Genomic DNA, 16,569 nt, shown 5'->3' with positions numbered 1-16,569 from the left:
CACTGACAATGACTTGAGCAAGGACACTGTCTCAAATCCTGTTCCAAATGAGCCTCCTCAAGATGCGGAAAGAAGTGAGCGGCGACCAGAATGCACAAGAGCCGGACGTATCGTCAGACAACCGACACGGTTCGAGGATTATGTGCTTACTTAAGTATGCTAGATTAGTGTAACTATTGCTTGTTCATAGCAAACGTTTATTTCATACACTGGTGATATTGTCAGCATACTGTCCTTGTTTTATGTGTGATTAATACTTTGTTTAAAAGCTTAAGAAGGGGGATGTAGTATATACAGCGGATGGTTCTAACCAGCACCCCCATATAGTTCGTGTAGTTGGTATTACCCACTGTTGTATGGCTTGTAGCCAATGTGGTGAATGCAGTTGAAATAAGATGCAAGTAAAGAAGCTGGGCGTTATAATTCCTGTGTATGTGTCTTAATGATTAACAAAGATCACAACAGACATGACTCAATGTATTACAGTAATCTATTCTAGAGGTCATGAATGCGTGAACTTTTCTGCATCAGAAACAGAAGATGTTCTGTAGCTGAGCGATGTTTCTGAGGTGGAAGAAGACTGTAAAATATGATTATCGAAAGACAAGTTGCTGTCTAATCAACCCGATCACACTAAATGCTCTATAGCACGCAGTGTGTTTATTGTGTAATTTATACGTGGAAATTAGTTTTTACGTACATAGGATACGCATGGGTTGGTTAGGGTAGGTTTAGTAGTGGTGTGGGGTGCGTGTGTATTATACGTTTGGGTAGAATTAGTGGTGTGGGGTGCGTGTGTATTATACGTTTGGGTAGAATTAGTGGTGTGGGGTGCGTGTGTATTATACGTTTGGGTAGAATTAGTGGTGTGGGGTGTGTTTGTATTATACGTTTGGGTAGAATTAATGGTGTGGGGTGTGTGTATTACACGCAATGAAGTGCGTATCGAATGCACGCGGAAACTGTGTATCATATGCACGTTAAAACTAATTTTCGTGTAAAAATTGCACGATGAAGTTATACAGTATGCAAATGCAAATTATGTTCTAAGAGATTCTGTGTGCAGGTTTTTTTTTTTCCAATAAGTAACACCTCAGTCTTATCTGAATTTATTAGAAGAAAATTACAGGTCATCCAATATTTTATATATATATGATTCAGTTCCGTTGTAAAGATCATCAATTATTAAATTAGTTAATTTAATCTCTAAAGAAGTTCTGCAACAAAAAAAGATCTTCCAACTCAGTTCAGTTCTCATACAGCAGCGTCAGTACAGTCAGTACATTGCACACATTCTCATACATACTATATAAAAAACACTTTTTCAACAGTCACTGAGTTCTTCATCAATGTTGTACACGGCGTCATGCCCATTCAAACCGAGGGTTCAGATTTCTGAGACAAATTCATTTTAAATGCAACTTTGAAAAGACACAATTAAATATTTGTACATTTTCTATGATTATTGTTGTGGGAATCTGAATTTGTCAACATAACATTTATTTGCTTCAAGATGCAAGTATTATATATCCATCTAAATAACAGCCTTTTGTGATAATGACTGAGAGATCGAGGGAATCTGTCACAGATGCGGTGCATTTCTCTAAAGGACGACAGAGAACAGAGAACCACATGCAGAGATGAGGTGCAGTTTGGTGTTGCAGTGTCCAGTGCTGAAGCTGCAGAATAAAGGAAGACTGAATCCATGATAGCAACCAGAGTTTGAAATGAACACCCGCCAACCCACAAAATGTGGGTAAAAATGGTAACACTTTACAATAAGGTTCATTAACTAATGTAGTTATAATTTTAACGAACCTTATTGTAAAGTGTTACCGTAAAAATCAACTGTGGTGGGTAATGCTGTCAAATCTCTAGCAAATTTGGTGTGTTACTTATGATGTTTACTCACTTTTCTGGGGAAGTTTGTGTAATATTATAATATTGTATAATATTGCAGTAGTCAAGCCGTGAACTGGTGAAAGCGTGAACTAGGGTCTCAGCATCACTAATGTTAATGGGATGTTGGTGTAAGCCAAATCTGCGCAGATTTAGCACAAATTCTCAACTTGTGAGTCATCATGATATTAAATACAGCATATTACGCATAATCTGCTCATATGGCTGACTTGAACACTCTCTTCACTACGCAACAAATAACGGCTCACTTGTTCATTTGCATTGAAGCAATAGGGAAGATGAAAAAACATTTGGTTAACAGAAAAGACGTTTGGAGCTCCTGGGGCAGAAAAAAAAATTTCATGTTCTTTATACTGTACTGATCTGTCCACCTAAAACACATTTTTGGTGATGAGGATAAAAGAGGAAGAGAGGAGATGGCTGGATGACAGGATTTTGTTTGAATAAGAAATTAATGTATGAAATTCAAATTTTATAATAATAATAATAAAGCTGTGACATAGTTAAAGCTACAGTATGTACGATTTTGAGCCACAAGAGGGCGCTGTTTCCAACAATAACAAAGGCGAAGCTTGATGACGCTATGAAGGAGAGTGGAACGATGGGAGATGTCGTTTTCAACATCCAGAGACGTATGGAATTAATGAATCATGATCACGGATGAGGTCATTTATTAGTTTTTGTATTACCTGTACGTCTGAACGCGAAATTTTATGTCATGATAATGAATTAACTACAATTGAATTTTCCTTTGACTCATGGCTGTAGATATACAGTTTACTCTTGATATGAGAAGTGTATCATCATAACCATTGAGCAACTGCACACGTCATTACTAGTTTTTTTTAACTATAGTTCCCTTTCGTCCTGGGAACTCCGACGTGTCGTCGGGGGAGTTCCCTGACGAATTGGGATCACGCTAGGGAGACCAATTGCCTACGAGAGAATTAAAACGAGCCAATGAAAATTGGCATGCAGGAATGCATTCCGCAGCCCACCTAGCAGCGCGGGTATAAAAAGGCGGAAGCAACGCATGCATAGTGCTTTTCGCTGAGCCAAACGGTTGTGTCCTCTCTGAGTGAATGAGCTTTAAGATTGTATCTTACGCTCAACGAGTCTGCTGTTTCGGGACGGGATCTCTCTGTGTTGGTGAGACGGCGTTTCAGCGACCACGCGATTCCTGTCTGCCGGCTGCGTTTACACGCTGTTAATTCAAAAGCTGTTCTCACAGCTGGTAAACGGTTGAGTGCGCACAGCGGGCTTGCAGTTTTCCCCGCTGTGTTGCCGCGTTGGGTCCCTGTGTGCTTCAGCACAATAGAGAGAGTACTTTCTTCCTGAAAGAGCAACACGAGTGAAGATCGCGTCCTTTTCAGGATGACGTTTCACTCATGTGTTTCTGGATGCGATCGTTCCCTGTCCTCATTTGACGGCCACGTTCATTGTTTCACATGCCTAATCAGTGTGTGAGACTACGTTCGTGGGTGGTTCATGTCCTCTCAGGAGTGCATGACCACGTCGGCACGTTGTTCGTCTCCCCTTTCATGTAAAGGCTTGAGCCGCTCAGCGTGCCGTGTGCCGTCGAGCGCCGGCTGACAGCGCGGGTTGTCACGGCAACCCAGCGTGCGTCATTCGGCGCTCTAGATGCGCGGTCGAGACTCGTGTACCTCTACGAGGTTGAGTCCCTTTTGCTTGTTCCCCAATCTAGTTCCTTTTCTAAAAAGGAGAGGACTACTTTGGCTAATGAGCATTTGTTGATTACAGGGGGTTACAGTGCGGAATGTCTCGTCAGGTGAAAGACCCTCACGAGCTTCCCACTCCTCTAGTGCATCGCAAACATGCTGAGACTGTGTACGTGGGTGGTTTATGCTTTCTTATGAGAGCATGACCACGTCGGCAAGTTGTTCGCCTTGCCTGAAGGCTTGAGCGCCCAGCGTGCCGTGTGTCATCGAAACGATGGCCACGTTCACTGTCTTGCATGCCTGGTGACGGCCACGATCACTGTTTCACATGCCTAATCAGTGTGTTGAAACTGCGTTCGTGCGTGGTTCATGTTCTCTCATGAGTGCATGACCACGTCGGCACGTTGTTCGTCTCCCCTTTCACGTAAAGGCTTGAGCCACTCAGCGTGCCGTGTGCCGTTGAGGCTTTCGGATGGGATTCTGGTCCTTCTCATGGGGGACCAAGCATTTCATTCGGGGCTCCAGGGGAGGACAGATGTCGATCGCTGCATCGGAGAGAGGGCTGTTATACTCTGAATATGATGCTGAGTTCATACTATAATAGTATGTTCTCATGCTGAAGATTCAGACTTGACAGCTACACTTTTCCTAGGCTATTCTAAAGTGTCTGGGTGAGTGTGAAACATTTTGGTAGTATGGAAGCATTTTGGTGCCAATATGGCAAGCCAAACATGCCTAAATCTGCAGAAGTTTTTCCTCTCTCACTACCCCTGCACATTCAGTGCACGTGGGTAGTTCTGACTCGGGGTGGAGCTGCGCTTGTGACTGACCGTGATTAGTCACAGTGCTGGCCCTCGGGCAGACGATGTCCACACTGGTGGTCCAGAAGCGCCTTTAAACCAGCCTGCTCGGGGTTTGTTTCCCCTCAGCAAGAGGATGGGAAACGACCCTGAGAGGAGCGACCCAGAGTATGTGATATCTGCTCTTCGGGAGTGTGTTATCACCACTCCTTCCCCAGGGGGAGGGCCGGGTGGAGAGTTTCGTTTCTGTTCCGCCGCTGGTCATCCAGTCAGCGGTACCCAAATTTTGAAATTCCAAATTCCTCTGAGTCACTCACGGGCCCCAGCGCTTAGATGACAGTGAGGGCTACGGCCTTGTCACTCTCGTCTCTCGCTGGGCGACGAGGCGGAAATCAGGACTCGAGGCCCCCGGGCCTCGCTCCTAGTTTCCCCTCACGGTCGGGACTGGCAGTAAAATAAGACCTGTCTCCTCCGTCCGAGAGGGTCAGAATGGCAGTGTGCGCCGCCCCGAACGGCGACACTCCCGCTCCCCTCTCCCCAGCTCGCGGATAGCAGCTGGGCCCGGAGGCGCAGACCAGGACATGAGGAGTCAGGGCCTCGTTCCTCGTCTCTCCCCCTCCCTTCGCCACCGGGCAGCCCGCAGCAGAACGCCCACGGGCCTTCTCTGCCGTCTGCCCCCCGGTGGAAGCGGGTTGGTGTCGAGTTCGACGCCCAGACCCCGCTCTTGGTCGCCACAACGCCGCCAGAGCCGGGTCCCTGTCTTCCACCTCGCTGCCCCTCCGCGGGTACGCCGGTGGGCACGTTGGGGCGGTCTCTAGGAGCCTGGCTAGCGCTTCTGAGTCCGTCCCAATGGCTCATCCGCACCATCCGGTTCGGCTATGCAATTAAGTTTGCACGCCGGCCTCCCAAGTTCAGCGGCATCCACTCACCCGTGTGCAGTCAGTGGATGCCCCTGTCTTGCGGAAAGAGATCGACGTCCTGCTGGCGAAGGACGAGGTCGAGCCGGTCCCTCCTGCCGAGATGAGGTCTGGGTTTGCAGCCCCTACTTCATTGTACCCAAGAAAAGCGGTGGGTTACGGCCAATCCTGGACCTGCGAGTTTTGAATCGGGCCCTGCACAAACTCCCGTTCAAAATACTCACGCAGAAGCGCATTTTCGAATGCATCCGTCCCCAGGATTGGTTTGCAGCGATCAACCTGAAGGATGCGTACTTTCATGTCTCGATTCTTCCTCGACACAGACCGGTTCTACGGTTTGCTTTCGAGGGCCGAGCGTGTCAGTACAAGGTCCTACCCTTCGGGCTGGCCCTGTCGCCCCGCGTCTTCACGAAAGTCGCGGAGGTGGCCATTGTTCCCATGAGAGAACTAGGCGTTCGCTATGCGATCACAGGGACATGGTGCTTCGGCACCTCAGCCAGTTAGGGCTTCAGGTCAACTGGGACAAGAGCAAACTCTGCCCCGTGCAGAGGATCTCTTGTCTCGGTATGGAGCTGGACTCGGTCACTCGGACTGCGCGCCTCACGGAGGAACGCGTCCAGTCAGTGCTCACCTGCCTCAGGTCCTTTCGAGGCAGGACAGCGGTTCCACTGAAACAATTTCAGAGGCTCCTGGGGCATATGGCAGCCGCAGCCGCAGTAACGCCGCTCGGCGTGTTACATATGAGACCGCTTCAGCGCTGACGTCACGATCGAGTCCCGAGGTGGGCGTGGCAGAGCGGCACGTTCCGGGTCAAAGTGACCCCGCACTGCCGCCAAACCTTCTCCCCATGGTTAGATCCTGCGTTTCTTCGGGCCGGAGTGCCCTTAGTCCAGGTGTCCAGGCATACTGTGGTTTTCACAGATGCTTCAGCCATGGGGTGGGGCGCCACGTACAAGGACATGCAGTCTCGGGTCTGTGGACGGGACCCCAGCTGCATTGGCACATCAACTGCCTAGAGTTGCAAGCAGTACGCCTAGCCTTGTGTCGCCTCAAGGGGTTTCTCAGACACAAGCACGTACTGGTCCGTACGGACAGCACTGCGACCGTTGCGTACATCAACCATCCCGGTGGTCTACGCTCCCGTCGTATGTTGCGACTCGCCTCCCACCTCCTCCTAAGGAGTCAGAAGCATCTGAGGTCGCTTCGTGCCGTTCATGTTCCAGGGGCGTTCAACCGTGTGGCAGACGAGCTTCACGGCAGCCTCCCCTGCCAGGAGAATGGCGACTCCATCCCCAGGCGGTCCAGCTGATTTGGAGTGTCTTCGGAGCCGCACAGGTAGACCTGTTTGCCTCTCCAGACACGACCCATTGCCAGTGGTTTTACTCCCTGACCGAGGGGACCCTCGGCACGGACGCCCTGGCACTCAGCTGGCCCCGGGACCGGCGCAAGTATGCGTTTCCCCCAGTGAGCCGCCTTGCACAGACTCTGTGCAAGGTCAGGGAGGACGAGGAGCAGGTCCTTCTAGTGGTGCCGTATTGGCCCACCAGGACTGGTTCACGGAACTCATGCTCCTCGCGACAGCCCCCCTTAGCCGATTCCTCTGAGGAAGGACCTCCTCTCTCAGAGACGGGGCACTCTATGACACCCGTGTCCAGACCTCTGGAAACTCCATGTCTGGTCCCTGGACGGGACGCGGAGGTTTTAGGTGGTCTGCCACAGGCAGTGGTAGACACCATCACTTCCGCTAGAGCCCCCTCTACGAGGCGCCTCTATGCGTTGAAGTGGAACCTGTTCGTCGCTTGGTGTTCCTCCCGTCAGGAGGACCCCCGAACTTGCCCGATCGGAGTCGTGCTTTCCTTCCTGCAAGATGGGTTGGAGCGAAGGCTGTCTCCCTCCACCCTCAAAGTGTATGTTGCTGCAATAGCCGCAGATCACGATGCAGTAGAGGGTAAATCTTTGGGGAAGCACGACCTGATCATCAGATTCCTTAAGGGTGCTAGGAGGTTAAATCCACCTCGCGTTTTGCACCCTGTACCCTCTTGGGACCTAGCTCTGGTGCTAAGAACAGAGCCTCAAAGTCCTCCTTTGAGCCTTTGTCAACAGTTGAGCTTAATATCCTGTCCAATAAGACAGCGCTCCTGTTGGCATTGGCCTCTTTCAAGAGGGTCGGGGATCTGCAAGCTTTTTCGGACGACGAATCATGCCTAGAGTTCGGGCCGGGCCTTTCTCACGTTGTTTGAGACCCCGGCTTGGATATGTGCCCAAGGTTCCTACCACCCCCTTCGCGGATCAGGTAGTGAACCTGCAAGCGCTGCCCCAGGAGGAGGCAGACCCAGCCCTAGCTTTTCTCTGTCCCGTCCGCGCCCTGCGGGTTTATGTTGACAGAACGCAAAGCTTAGGACCTCAGATCAGCTCTTTGTTTGTTATGGAGGCCAGCAGAAGGGGAAGGCTGTCTCCAAGCAGAGGTTGGCTCACTGGTTAGTGGATGCTATCACCCGAGCTTATGAGTCTCTGGGTGAGCCTTGTCCTCCCAGGTTGCGTGCTCACTCCACTAGAGGTGTTGCCGCTTCCTGGGCTTTGGCTCAAGGTGCCTCGCTGACAGACATCTGTAGAGCTGCGGGCTGGGCGACACCTAACACGTTCGCTAGGTTTTATAGCCTGCGTGTGGAACCTGTTTCCTCCCGAGTGCTCGCTACGGCCAGTGGTGCGAGGGAATAGGTTGTGTCGGCTTGCTACGCCATCCTACGCTTCGGCCAGGTACGTGCGTTTTTTGCTCCGTTGGCGCCCAACGTCGGTGAGCCTCGTGAGTTCCTCCATCACCCCACCGGTGCCTGGCGTAGCGGAATGCCAGCGCCAGGTCTGATACCTCTAGAGGAGTTGCTAGTAGACTGGGTGTTCTCTAGTAGTCTCTACTGTGACCTTTGATGCCACGTGCAGTTCAGCCGTGTCTTCCCCTAGAAAGACTCTTTCTGTCGTCCCTGTTGAGTTTGCTCCCATTTTCATCGGATGGGACCACCTCAGGGACTGCCGTATGTTTCACTATTCCACTGGACTAGTACATATGTGTATTCCAGGCCTTCCTCAGGCAGGCTGGGACTTCCGCAGCGTTCCCTTCCCCTTTTTTTGGGGTTAGGGCACGTTTCCCAGTGTTATCCAATATCCACTGAGCGGGTCTTGTGGAACAGCAGTGTGATTCCTAGCTAGCTCCCGCAACTTATTCAAGAAACTGCTGCAGGGTAGCTTAGCTGGGCGCTGGAAGGGGCCAGCACCATGGCGTTTTATTAGGGATCCCAATTCGTCAGGGAACTCACCCGATGACACGTCGGAGTTCCCAGGATGAAAGGGAACGTCTCGGTTACGTATGTAACCCTCGTTCCCTGAGTACACCGTTCGGCTCCTCAGCGAAAAGCACTATGCATGCGTTGCTTCCGCCTTTTTATACCCGCGCTGCTAGGCGGGCTGCGGAATGCATTCCTGCATGCCAATTTTCATTGGCTCGTTTTAATTCTCTCGTAGGCAATTGGTCTCCCTAGCGTGATCCCAATTCGTCAGGGAACTCCCCCGACGACACGGGTTACATACGTAACGGAGACGTTTTTAGTTTTTTAACTGGCTAACCGTAAGCCGCTCCCAGTACAACACAATACAGATTCAGTTTCAAAGCAGCTTTACAGATAAACAGGAAAATAATGATCAATAATGCAAACATAAATCAATTCTGCTGTAAAGCAGATCAACAAACACAACAGTGTCATTGTTCAGCTGAAGTCAGTTCAGTTCAATATCTGTGTGAAGATTATCATCTATGAACGTCAATGTTATTGTTACGGTCACCAAATCCCAGCATGCACTGCAGTCACTGGTGCTGAAAACGGGTCCTGTAACATCATCAGTTCATTTTGTCTTATTTATAGTATTATGACTTATATCTGTCACTGCAGTTGTACTTAAAATACATTGAAGTGCATCAGTTTGCATCTGGTGTGATGCTTTATATAAATATAAAGTATAAAAAATATTAACATTTTCAAACATTTTAAACTATTCTAAATAACGGTTTGAAAGTATTTAGTTTGCTTGTTATTCTGTCAATCATTATGCATGAATATATAAACAGCTGCTGCCTCACAGTATTCATGTTTCTGAACTCGAGTTATATGATAATATACATATAAACATATGAGGATTTCACTGGCAAGAAGATTTACTCAAATGTGTCGATACTTTATCTTGTCTTACATATTGTAATCATTATTATTTTTATTTTTTTATTGTATGACTTATTTAATGGTTAAGTATTGAATTTATTATAATAATAATTACTTTGGGATTTAGGATATACAGTATAGTAGAATTTTTCTTTATCAAATATTACATGCACAAATAAAAAAGCAGAAAACAGAAAAAAATAGACCAAACCTGAGAAAACGGCACCATCTTGTAAAACATTTTATTAAATTGTGAAGCCTTGCCAACAGAACAAAAGTTTATTTACAAAGACTGCATCATTTTATAGTTAAATGGCCCTGTGATAAAAAGAAATTGGCAGTTTTAATGGGTTTCAATGCGGACATTTTTGTCATTAAGGTCCTGAGTGTAAATATTTTGTGTACCCAGTGATTTATGAAAGGAAATGAGGGTGAAATAAGAAAATTCCAATAAAAATTCAATTTAAAATTCAATTAAAATGAAAACCTTAAAGAGACACAAGGGTTAAGTTAGCTCTATATTTTACATTGAAGTGATTGATCAATGAGACGCTTTGATTACAGTGTTATTATTGAAGCAAAATTTGCAAAACTGTATTAATCCAGAAGCAGAATCAGATTTAACTGTGATTTTCTGCTGTAATAAACAGTTTAACTGGTAAGATCCTCAGAGAAGTTGTGCAGAAATTACATAAGTATGGAAAAACAGTTTCTGTGAAGGATGTCCTGAATGTGAACAGACAGTCTTTAGTTACAGGATCAGAGAATGACACTGTTCCTCCGTCATAGTCCAGCTGAACTCTCACACGCTGGAGCTTCTGTTTAACAGTAAAGACAGTGGCGGGTTTCTCTGGGGATTGTGAGCCGTATTTGCTGTTCATGTAACACACACACCAGACATTAGACTTAAAGAAAACATCTCCCTTTCTCTGGTTTGATGCTGTGGTTATTCCAAGAATCCAGCCTGTACTGTCTCCAACCTCCACATCCCAGCAGTGTGTTCCTGAGTTAAAGCCCTCAGATCCCAGGACACATGGATACCAGTCAAACCTCTCTGGATTATCAGGAAGTGTTTTATCGTCATCACTGTACGACACACTGGTCAGATCAGCAGAGAATGTGAGACAAGGATTTGCTGTGTTTGGATCCAGAGTCAACGGCGCTGCAGAGAGAATAACATCAGATTAGAGGATGAGATATGATGTATTTAAATGTAAATGTGAAACGCACATAAAGACTTTGTTGAAGTTAAAAAGTGTAATAAATTATTCAAAAAAATATTCAGTGAAATTTTATTAAGTACGAGTAAAATTACCGGTCTAAAAATCTACGAGAGTCAAGGGCGTAGATTTGGTTTGAACATTGGGGGGGTTTTCATGTGATCATGGTATAAATATTGGGGGGGGGGGGGGGGGGGGGGGTTGTAATGCATATATTTAAATATTGGGGGGGTTATCTCCCCCCCAACCCCCCCCCCCCACAAACTACGCCCCTGACGAGAGTAAAAGTAAAAAGCTCATTTAAAAAGTACTCAGAGTAAAAGTTAGTGAGTTTTCTCCAGCGGGGGGGTGTGTGTGTGCGTGTGTGTGTGTGTGTGGTGGGGGACGCTCCTGTGACGTGTGACATTTTCACAGTATGATAACGTCTCAGAAAATATCTGGTATTAATCAATTATTAAATAAATAAACAGTATTATTAAATTATGTTTATTATTATTATCATCAGTTAAAATTACAGTTAAATTAATAAAAACAGTTTTTCTTGGTTGAACAAATGCTTTTATTATAACCTTGAAACCATTTGTTTGTTTTGTTTATTAAAATTTCAATAAAACATGTCTAATCAACTAAATTCAATAATTGATAATGAATTAGATTAATTTATTAATTTAAAAAATAAATTTTTTTTCTAAATAGCCCACATCATTAGGCACATATTAAACATATTATAAAATCTTATTTTCCCACCTCCGGCATTTAAGAGCTTTTATTAATTTCAGTGTTTTTCAGATTTAAACCTTTTATTCTCAACCCTGTAACGGACAAAATGGACTTTGTTTAAAGAGGATTTTACACAAAACTTGCTATAAAACAAACATCTGCTCATGTGTCCCTCATAACAACTTAATACAAATAACATTTATGATACTTTTCACATTTTTGGGGGGGCTGAAGTTAAAAATAGGCAAATTGTGTGTCTGTGGTCTCTTTATATTTATAAAAATATATAGTAAATTATGATGTTTAACTAAAACCACAATTGTATTGTGTTCGTCCTGAACATGTCAGTGGTAATCAGCAAGAAATGCCTTCATTTTTAATTGCCTTCCATATTTCATCCAAACATATTAATGTGACAAGGTTGATAAAAGTGTGACGAGGTTGAAGACTGTAACCGCTTTGAAGAAAGGCATTGTCTTCACTTTTATATCTTTTTGAATTTTTTCTTTCTCATATTGTGCCCTTCTTTCTGGATCAACATCTGCATAACACTGTCTTTCTGCTGCTGATCTGGCGGCCATTTCTGAGATAAGATGTTTGTCAGTGTTTAAGTGGACAAATTACATCAAATATGTTTTTAATTAAAATGATCCATAAATGAAGTGAAAAATTTATCAACTCAAATTTTCAACCCCGAAATAATGAGAAATATACAGATATGTGAGGTTGAGGTTTCCTGCACAAAATGGCCACTGCTCGTCTTGTAGTGTAGGAGAGTAGACCATATATGGCAGCGATGAAACAAGTAAATTGTGGATACTTATGGATTAAAATAACATTTTGAAAAATAATAATTTTCCATCTTCATTTTTATGTGATGGGGTTGAGTTAAGCTTGACAGTACACCCCCTTGACTCATTAATATAGGCCTCAAAAATAAATTATTATAGGCGAGAATAGTTGGCGTGACAGTGTTGAGTTCAGACTGAGTGACATCACTTTATAGTCAGTTTTTTTATCAAATATCTTGGTGTTGTTGTTTTACAAGAAAGTAACAAATAAACTTACAACATTGCTAACAAAATTTGACTGTATATTTTGTTAAATATTTTCTAAGTACAAGTTCAGTGAAGTACCAGAGATGGGACCTGACAAAATGCTTAGTTTACAATAGAAATAAGACATTATTTTATGATAAAAATTATTTAAATGCAAAACATTTTATTAAATATAATGGACATACCAAATTATTGTGGAAAGCTTTTAATATTTCATTTTGGTGAACCATCACCTTTATCTGCACGGAGCGGTTTAATATCAGTATTCAATAAACACGATTGTATCCTAATACACAAACATAAACCATGAGGAATACACTTCATTATGAGTTCGCTGTATGATCTGATGATTTTCTGAAATGCAGTTCAGATTCATTTAGTAATTCAAGTGATTATTAAATATATTTCTATCATATGTTAATGTTGTGTGTGTTTGTATCTGCACTATCTTCTGCACTGGTGTCAGATCTGCTGAGACTCACTGTGTTGGACAGTTTCCAGCATCTTCTTCCCGACTCTGAACGGCAGGTTACCCAGATAACGCGACACATGAATCAAAGCTCCAGAACTCATCCGTGGATCCGGCTGTGAGATCTGGACTCTGAGGAACATTCAGGAGTCAGAACTGCAGTGAGTTTGAGTTCAGATCCACTGAGAGAAGAGATACGAGCAGCTCACTTACCTTTCCATTGAGGCGTTAAAGTTCTGGAAAATATAGAGTTTGAAAACATTTTAATATCTTATCAAACACTCTCACTGTCAATGAGTCTCTCTATACAAGTTGTTTTCTGCACAGAGAATGAAGCCAGATTGATTTGTCACCTTTAGAAACGAGACGTCGTTGTCTTTCATCATCTCCTCCATGTCTCTGAGTGTGTGTGAAAGAGCTGAGATGTGTGTGTTCATCTCCTCCAGCTTCTCCTTCATCCTCTGCTTCTTCTGCTCCTCTTCCTCCCTCAGTGCAGTGACTGCAGCTTCTTCTTCGTCTCTGAGAAACTGATGAAGCTTCTCAAACTCTTCTTTAATCTGACGCTCTGTGTGCTCAGCTTGAGACTGAAATCACATCACATTCACTTCAGTGTGAACACACACTCCACTAATGTCAGTAATACACTCTGTGTGTGAATGTTGAGTATTTAACTCTTTATTCATCCTCACCATGATGTGTTGAACTGTTTTATCACACTCTCTCTTCATTTCTTCTCCATGTTTGAGCTTGTTTTGTAGGGACGTCAGCGCTGTATTAAATTCCTCCTACAGGTTAAGATGAAAATCTGTGAAACTTATGCAGCAATAAGAGGTTTAAATATTGTATGTTTGGATGTTTTTATTGTTATTATTATTATTTTATTATATGTTGACTGGGTCATTCTCAGGTGTATGTGTGCATATTTTAATTATATAATCTGGAAAGGATGAACATGATCAAGAAATCATGTTTTTATCAAACAAATGTGTGTTTTTTGCAATGGCCAATTCTTAATTATTATATCCATGCAGTTTTCAATTTGTTGTTGTACAAAACAAATACAGAAAGTGAAAGTAAGTTAATATCAGCCACTTTTTGGTGTGTCTTAAATTGAAAAAATAATAATAACCCATGACATTTATATTTTTTCGAAACATGTTTTGTGCCAATGCTGTTACATTCAAGAAGATCTGAACATCAGAGGGTCGAAGTTTAGTGCAGAATTGTATATCAGTAAATCATAGAGATTTAGTCAAAGTAAATAAATACTGGTCTATTGTAAACACAAATAATATATTATTATTACATATTATTATTACTAACCCATACTTACATACATTTGCAATCGTCACATTTCCGAATATGCATGACCCTTCTGCCAGTCGTACACTACTACCAATCAGAGGCTTTAGAGCATTGTGCAGTTCTAACTTCCTGTGTGTTTCTATTCTTTAGATGCCTTACAACAACAAGCGATGGCTGAGAAAAGGAGGCCTCAAATGTTGTATTTGCTGAAACTGCAAAAATGTCTCAGTTATGCCCCTGAACTGCTCGCGGTGGAAACCCCAGAGTTCATCAGAGTATCAATCTAATAAGGACATCCTTTTAGCATCAGAAGAGCTTCAATCCTTGAAAAGCTTCAAGTCCTGAACAGTGAACTGTGGCAGTGTTTAAGTCTGTAGCGCTGTGTGTTTCTGTCTTTTGCTGCTGAGTTTACATTTGCATTTAGCCTACTTCAATTTTACAGATGCACGTTGCATTAGTCGTCATGGTATTCCAGGCTCTTCTCCTGGTATAAACTTTATTAATTCAGAATTAACAATTCCATGTAATTGTCTTAAGTCACTTTGTCATCCATTTTATTATATTCTGTGCTTAAGTTCTTAACCCCAGTTTCACAGTCAAGGTTTAGGCTAAATCCCAGACTAAAATGCATGATTCAGCAGTTTTAACTGAAAGCAACTTGCACTGATATATCTTAAAATATCTTAAAATATGTCAGTGTCTTGTCTCAAGATTCACACCAGTAATGTTTTTTACTAAAGCACGTTTAGAAAAGCTACTTAAATGTCCCAATCCTGGCTTAATCTAAATCCTGTCTGTGAAACCAGGCCATAATGTTTTATTTGTATAAAATGTTCATGGGTTTTAGTCACCATTAGTCACATTTTTAGAGCCACTTGTTTTTCCTGAATGTGATGTTAAGTCCTGTTCAAACAGTGTGGGGTCATACATAAAAACATTTGCATGTAAACTGAAGGTTTAAAGTTCTTTACTTTGAGAGACTTTTTGATTCAAAACCATATTAATTGCATCCTTACATTGTTTTTGAAAACAGATTAACAATTAATAGAATGTTGATTCAATGTTAAATAAGTGATTTAATTAAGGTTCAAAATAATATTGATTTTATGTTAGTCTTGATTGATTGATCTTTGAAATAACATTATTTCAGGGTGCAAACCTGATGAAAAATAATTGTTAAATTTCAACATTGATTCAATGAAGATTCAGTGTTGGTCTGCTATCTGGGTACTGATTATATGTATAACTCTGTATTATCATATGAAATGAGAGACATTAGTCTTACCTTGTAAGATGAAAGCACTTCACTGATGGGTCTGAATTTATGATTGTCATGTCTTTGTGAATTAATGCACACTAAACACACAGGCTGTTTGTCCTCCAGACAGAAGAGTTTGAGTTTCTCACTGTGTAAACTGCAGATCTCCTCAGATCCTGATGAACGTTTCTCATTTCTCTCCTTCAGGAACGACTCACACAAGTTTTTTAACACAAGATTAACTGGAGGATCTTCTCTTGAGGATCTTCTTCTGCAGAGAGGACACTCCTGAGTTTCCTTAGTTTTCCAGAACTGTTGTAGACACTCTTTACAGAAACTGTGACTACAGGACAGAAACACAGGAACCTTGAAGATTTCATAGCAAACAGGACAAGAAAGCTCTTCCACAGATTTTGAATCCATTTCCTCATCTTGTAAAATATCCAATAATCTACTATTTACTTTCACTTTCTGAACTTTGGTTTGAAAAATAAGTAACTATTACAATCAAAATCGAATTCAGAAATACACAAAAATCCTAATATAATGTGTCCTCTGTTCTTCACAACTCGTTTTAGCTTTCAGTGAAAATGAAAGGTAGAAATAATGACTAGTCACTTCCTGGTTTGTTTTGTAAGAGGGTGGAGTTTCTGAGGATCTTTTGGAGCTGGGTGCATAAACCACTGAAACTAGTCTAAGTTAGTCATCTTTTTTTTTTCAAATCTTTTTTAAGTCAATTACATACAAATTTTACTCCAAAAAAAATAAGACTGATTGTCCCTTCTAGTGGGTCATATAATACTGTCACATCCACCAGCTGAGCCCATGATCTCCACAAGGGGGAGACACCTCCCGACTCTTGTGCCATCTTATCACAGACTATCCAATCCAATCCAATCCACTTTATTTGTATAGCACAATTTAAACAAACAACAAGGTTACCAAAGTGCTTTACAGAGATACAAATATAAAGCAAACATCATAAACACAAATAATATCAACAATGACAGCGACA

At 43.0% G+C, this 16,569-nt stretch overlaps 1 protein-coding gene across 1 annotated transcript; it reads right to left on the bottom strand.

Annotated features, from left to right (window-relative positions):
• Window positions 1-9,748: 9,748 nt before the first annotated feature.
• LOC307007817 (nuclear factor 7, brain-like) lies at window positions 9,749-16,181 on the bottom strand. The gene is made up of 6 exons (XM_079630188.1): window positions 15,582-16,181; window positions 13,681-13,776; window positions 13,345-13,575; window positions 13,205-13,227; window positions 13,005-13,123; window positions 9,749-10,686 (listed from the first exon to the last, which is right to left on the bottom strand). The coding sequence occupies exons 1-6, from the start codon at window positions 15,975-15,977 to the stop codon at window positions 10,145-10,147; spliced, it is 1,407 nt and encodes a 468-aa protein (XP_079486314.1). The 5' UTR covers window positions 15,978-16,181; the 3' UTR covers window positions 9,749-10,144.
• Between the last annotated feature and the right edge of the window lie 388 nt (window positions 16,182-16,569).

The sequence above is a fragment of the Phoxinus phoxinus genome, assembly GCF_949152265.1.
Source record: "Phoxinus phoxinus genome assembly, chromosome: 12".
Lineage (NCBI taxonomy): Eukaryota > Metazoa > Chordata > Actinopteri > Cypriniformes > Leuciscidae > Phoxinus > Phoxinus phoxinus.
The sequence above is the reverse complement of the archived record's forward strand: the minus strand, read 5'-3'. Positions and strand labels throughout refer to the sequence as shown.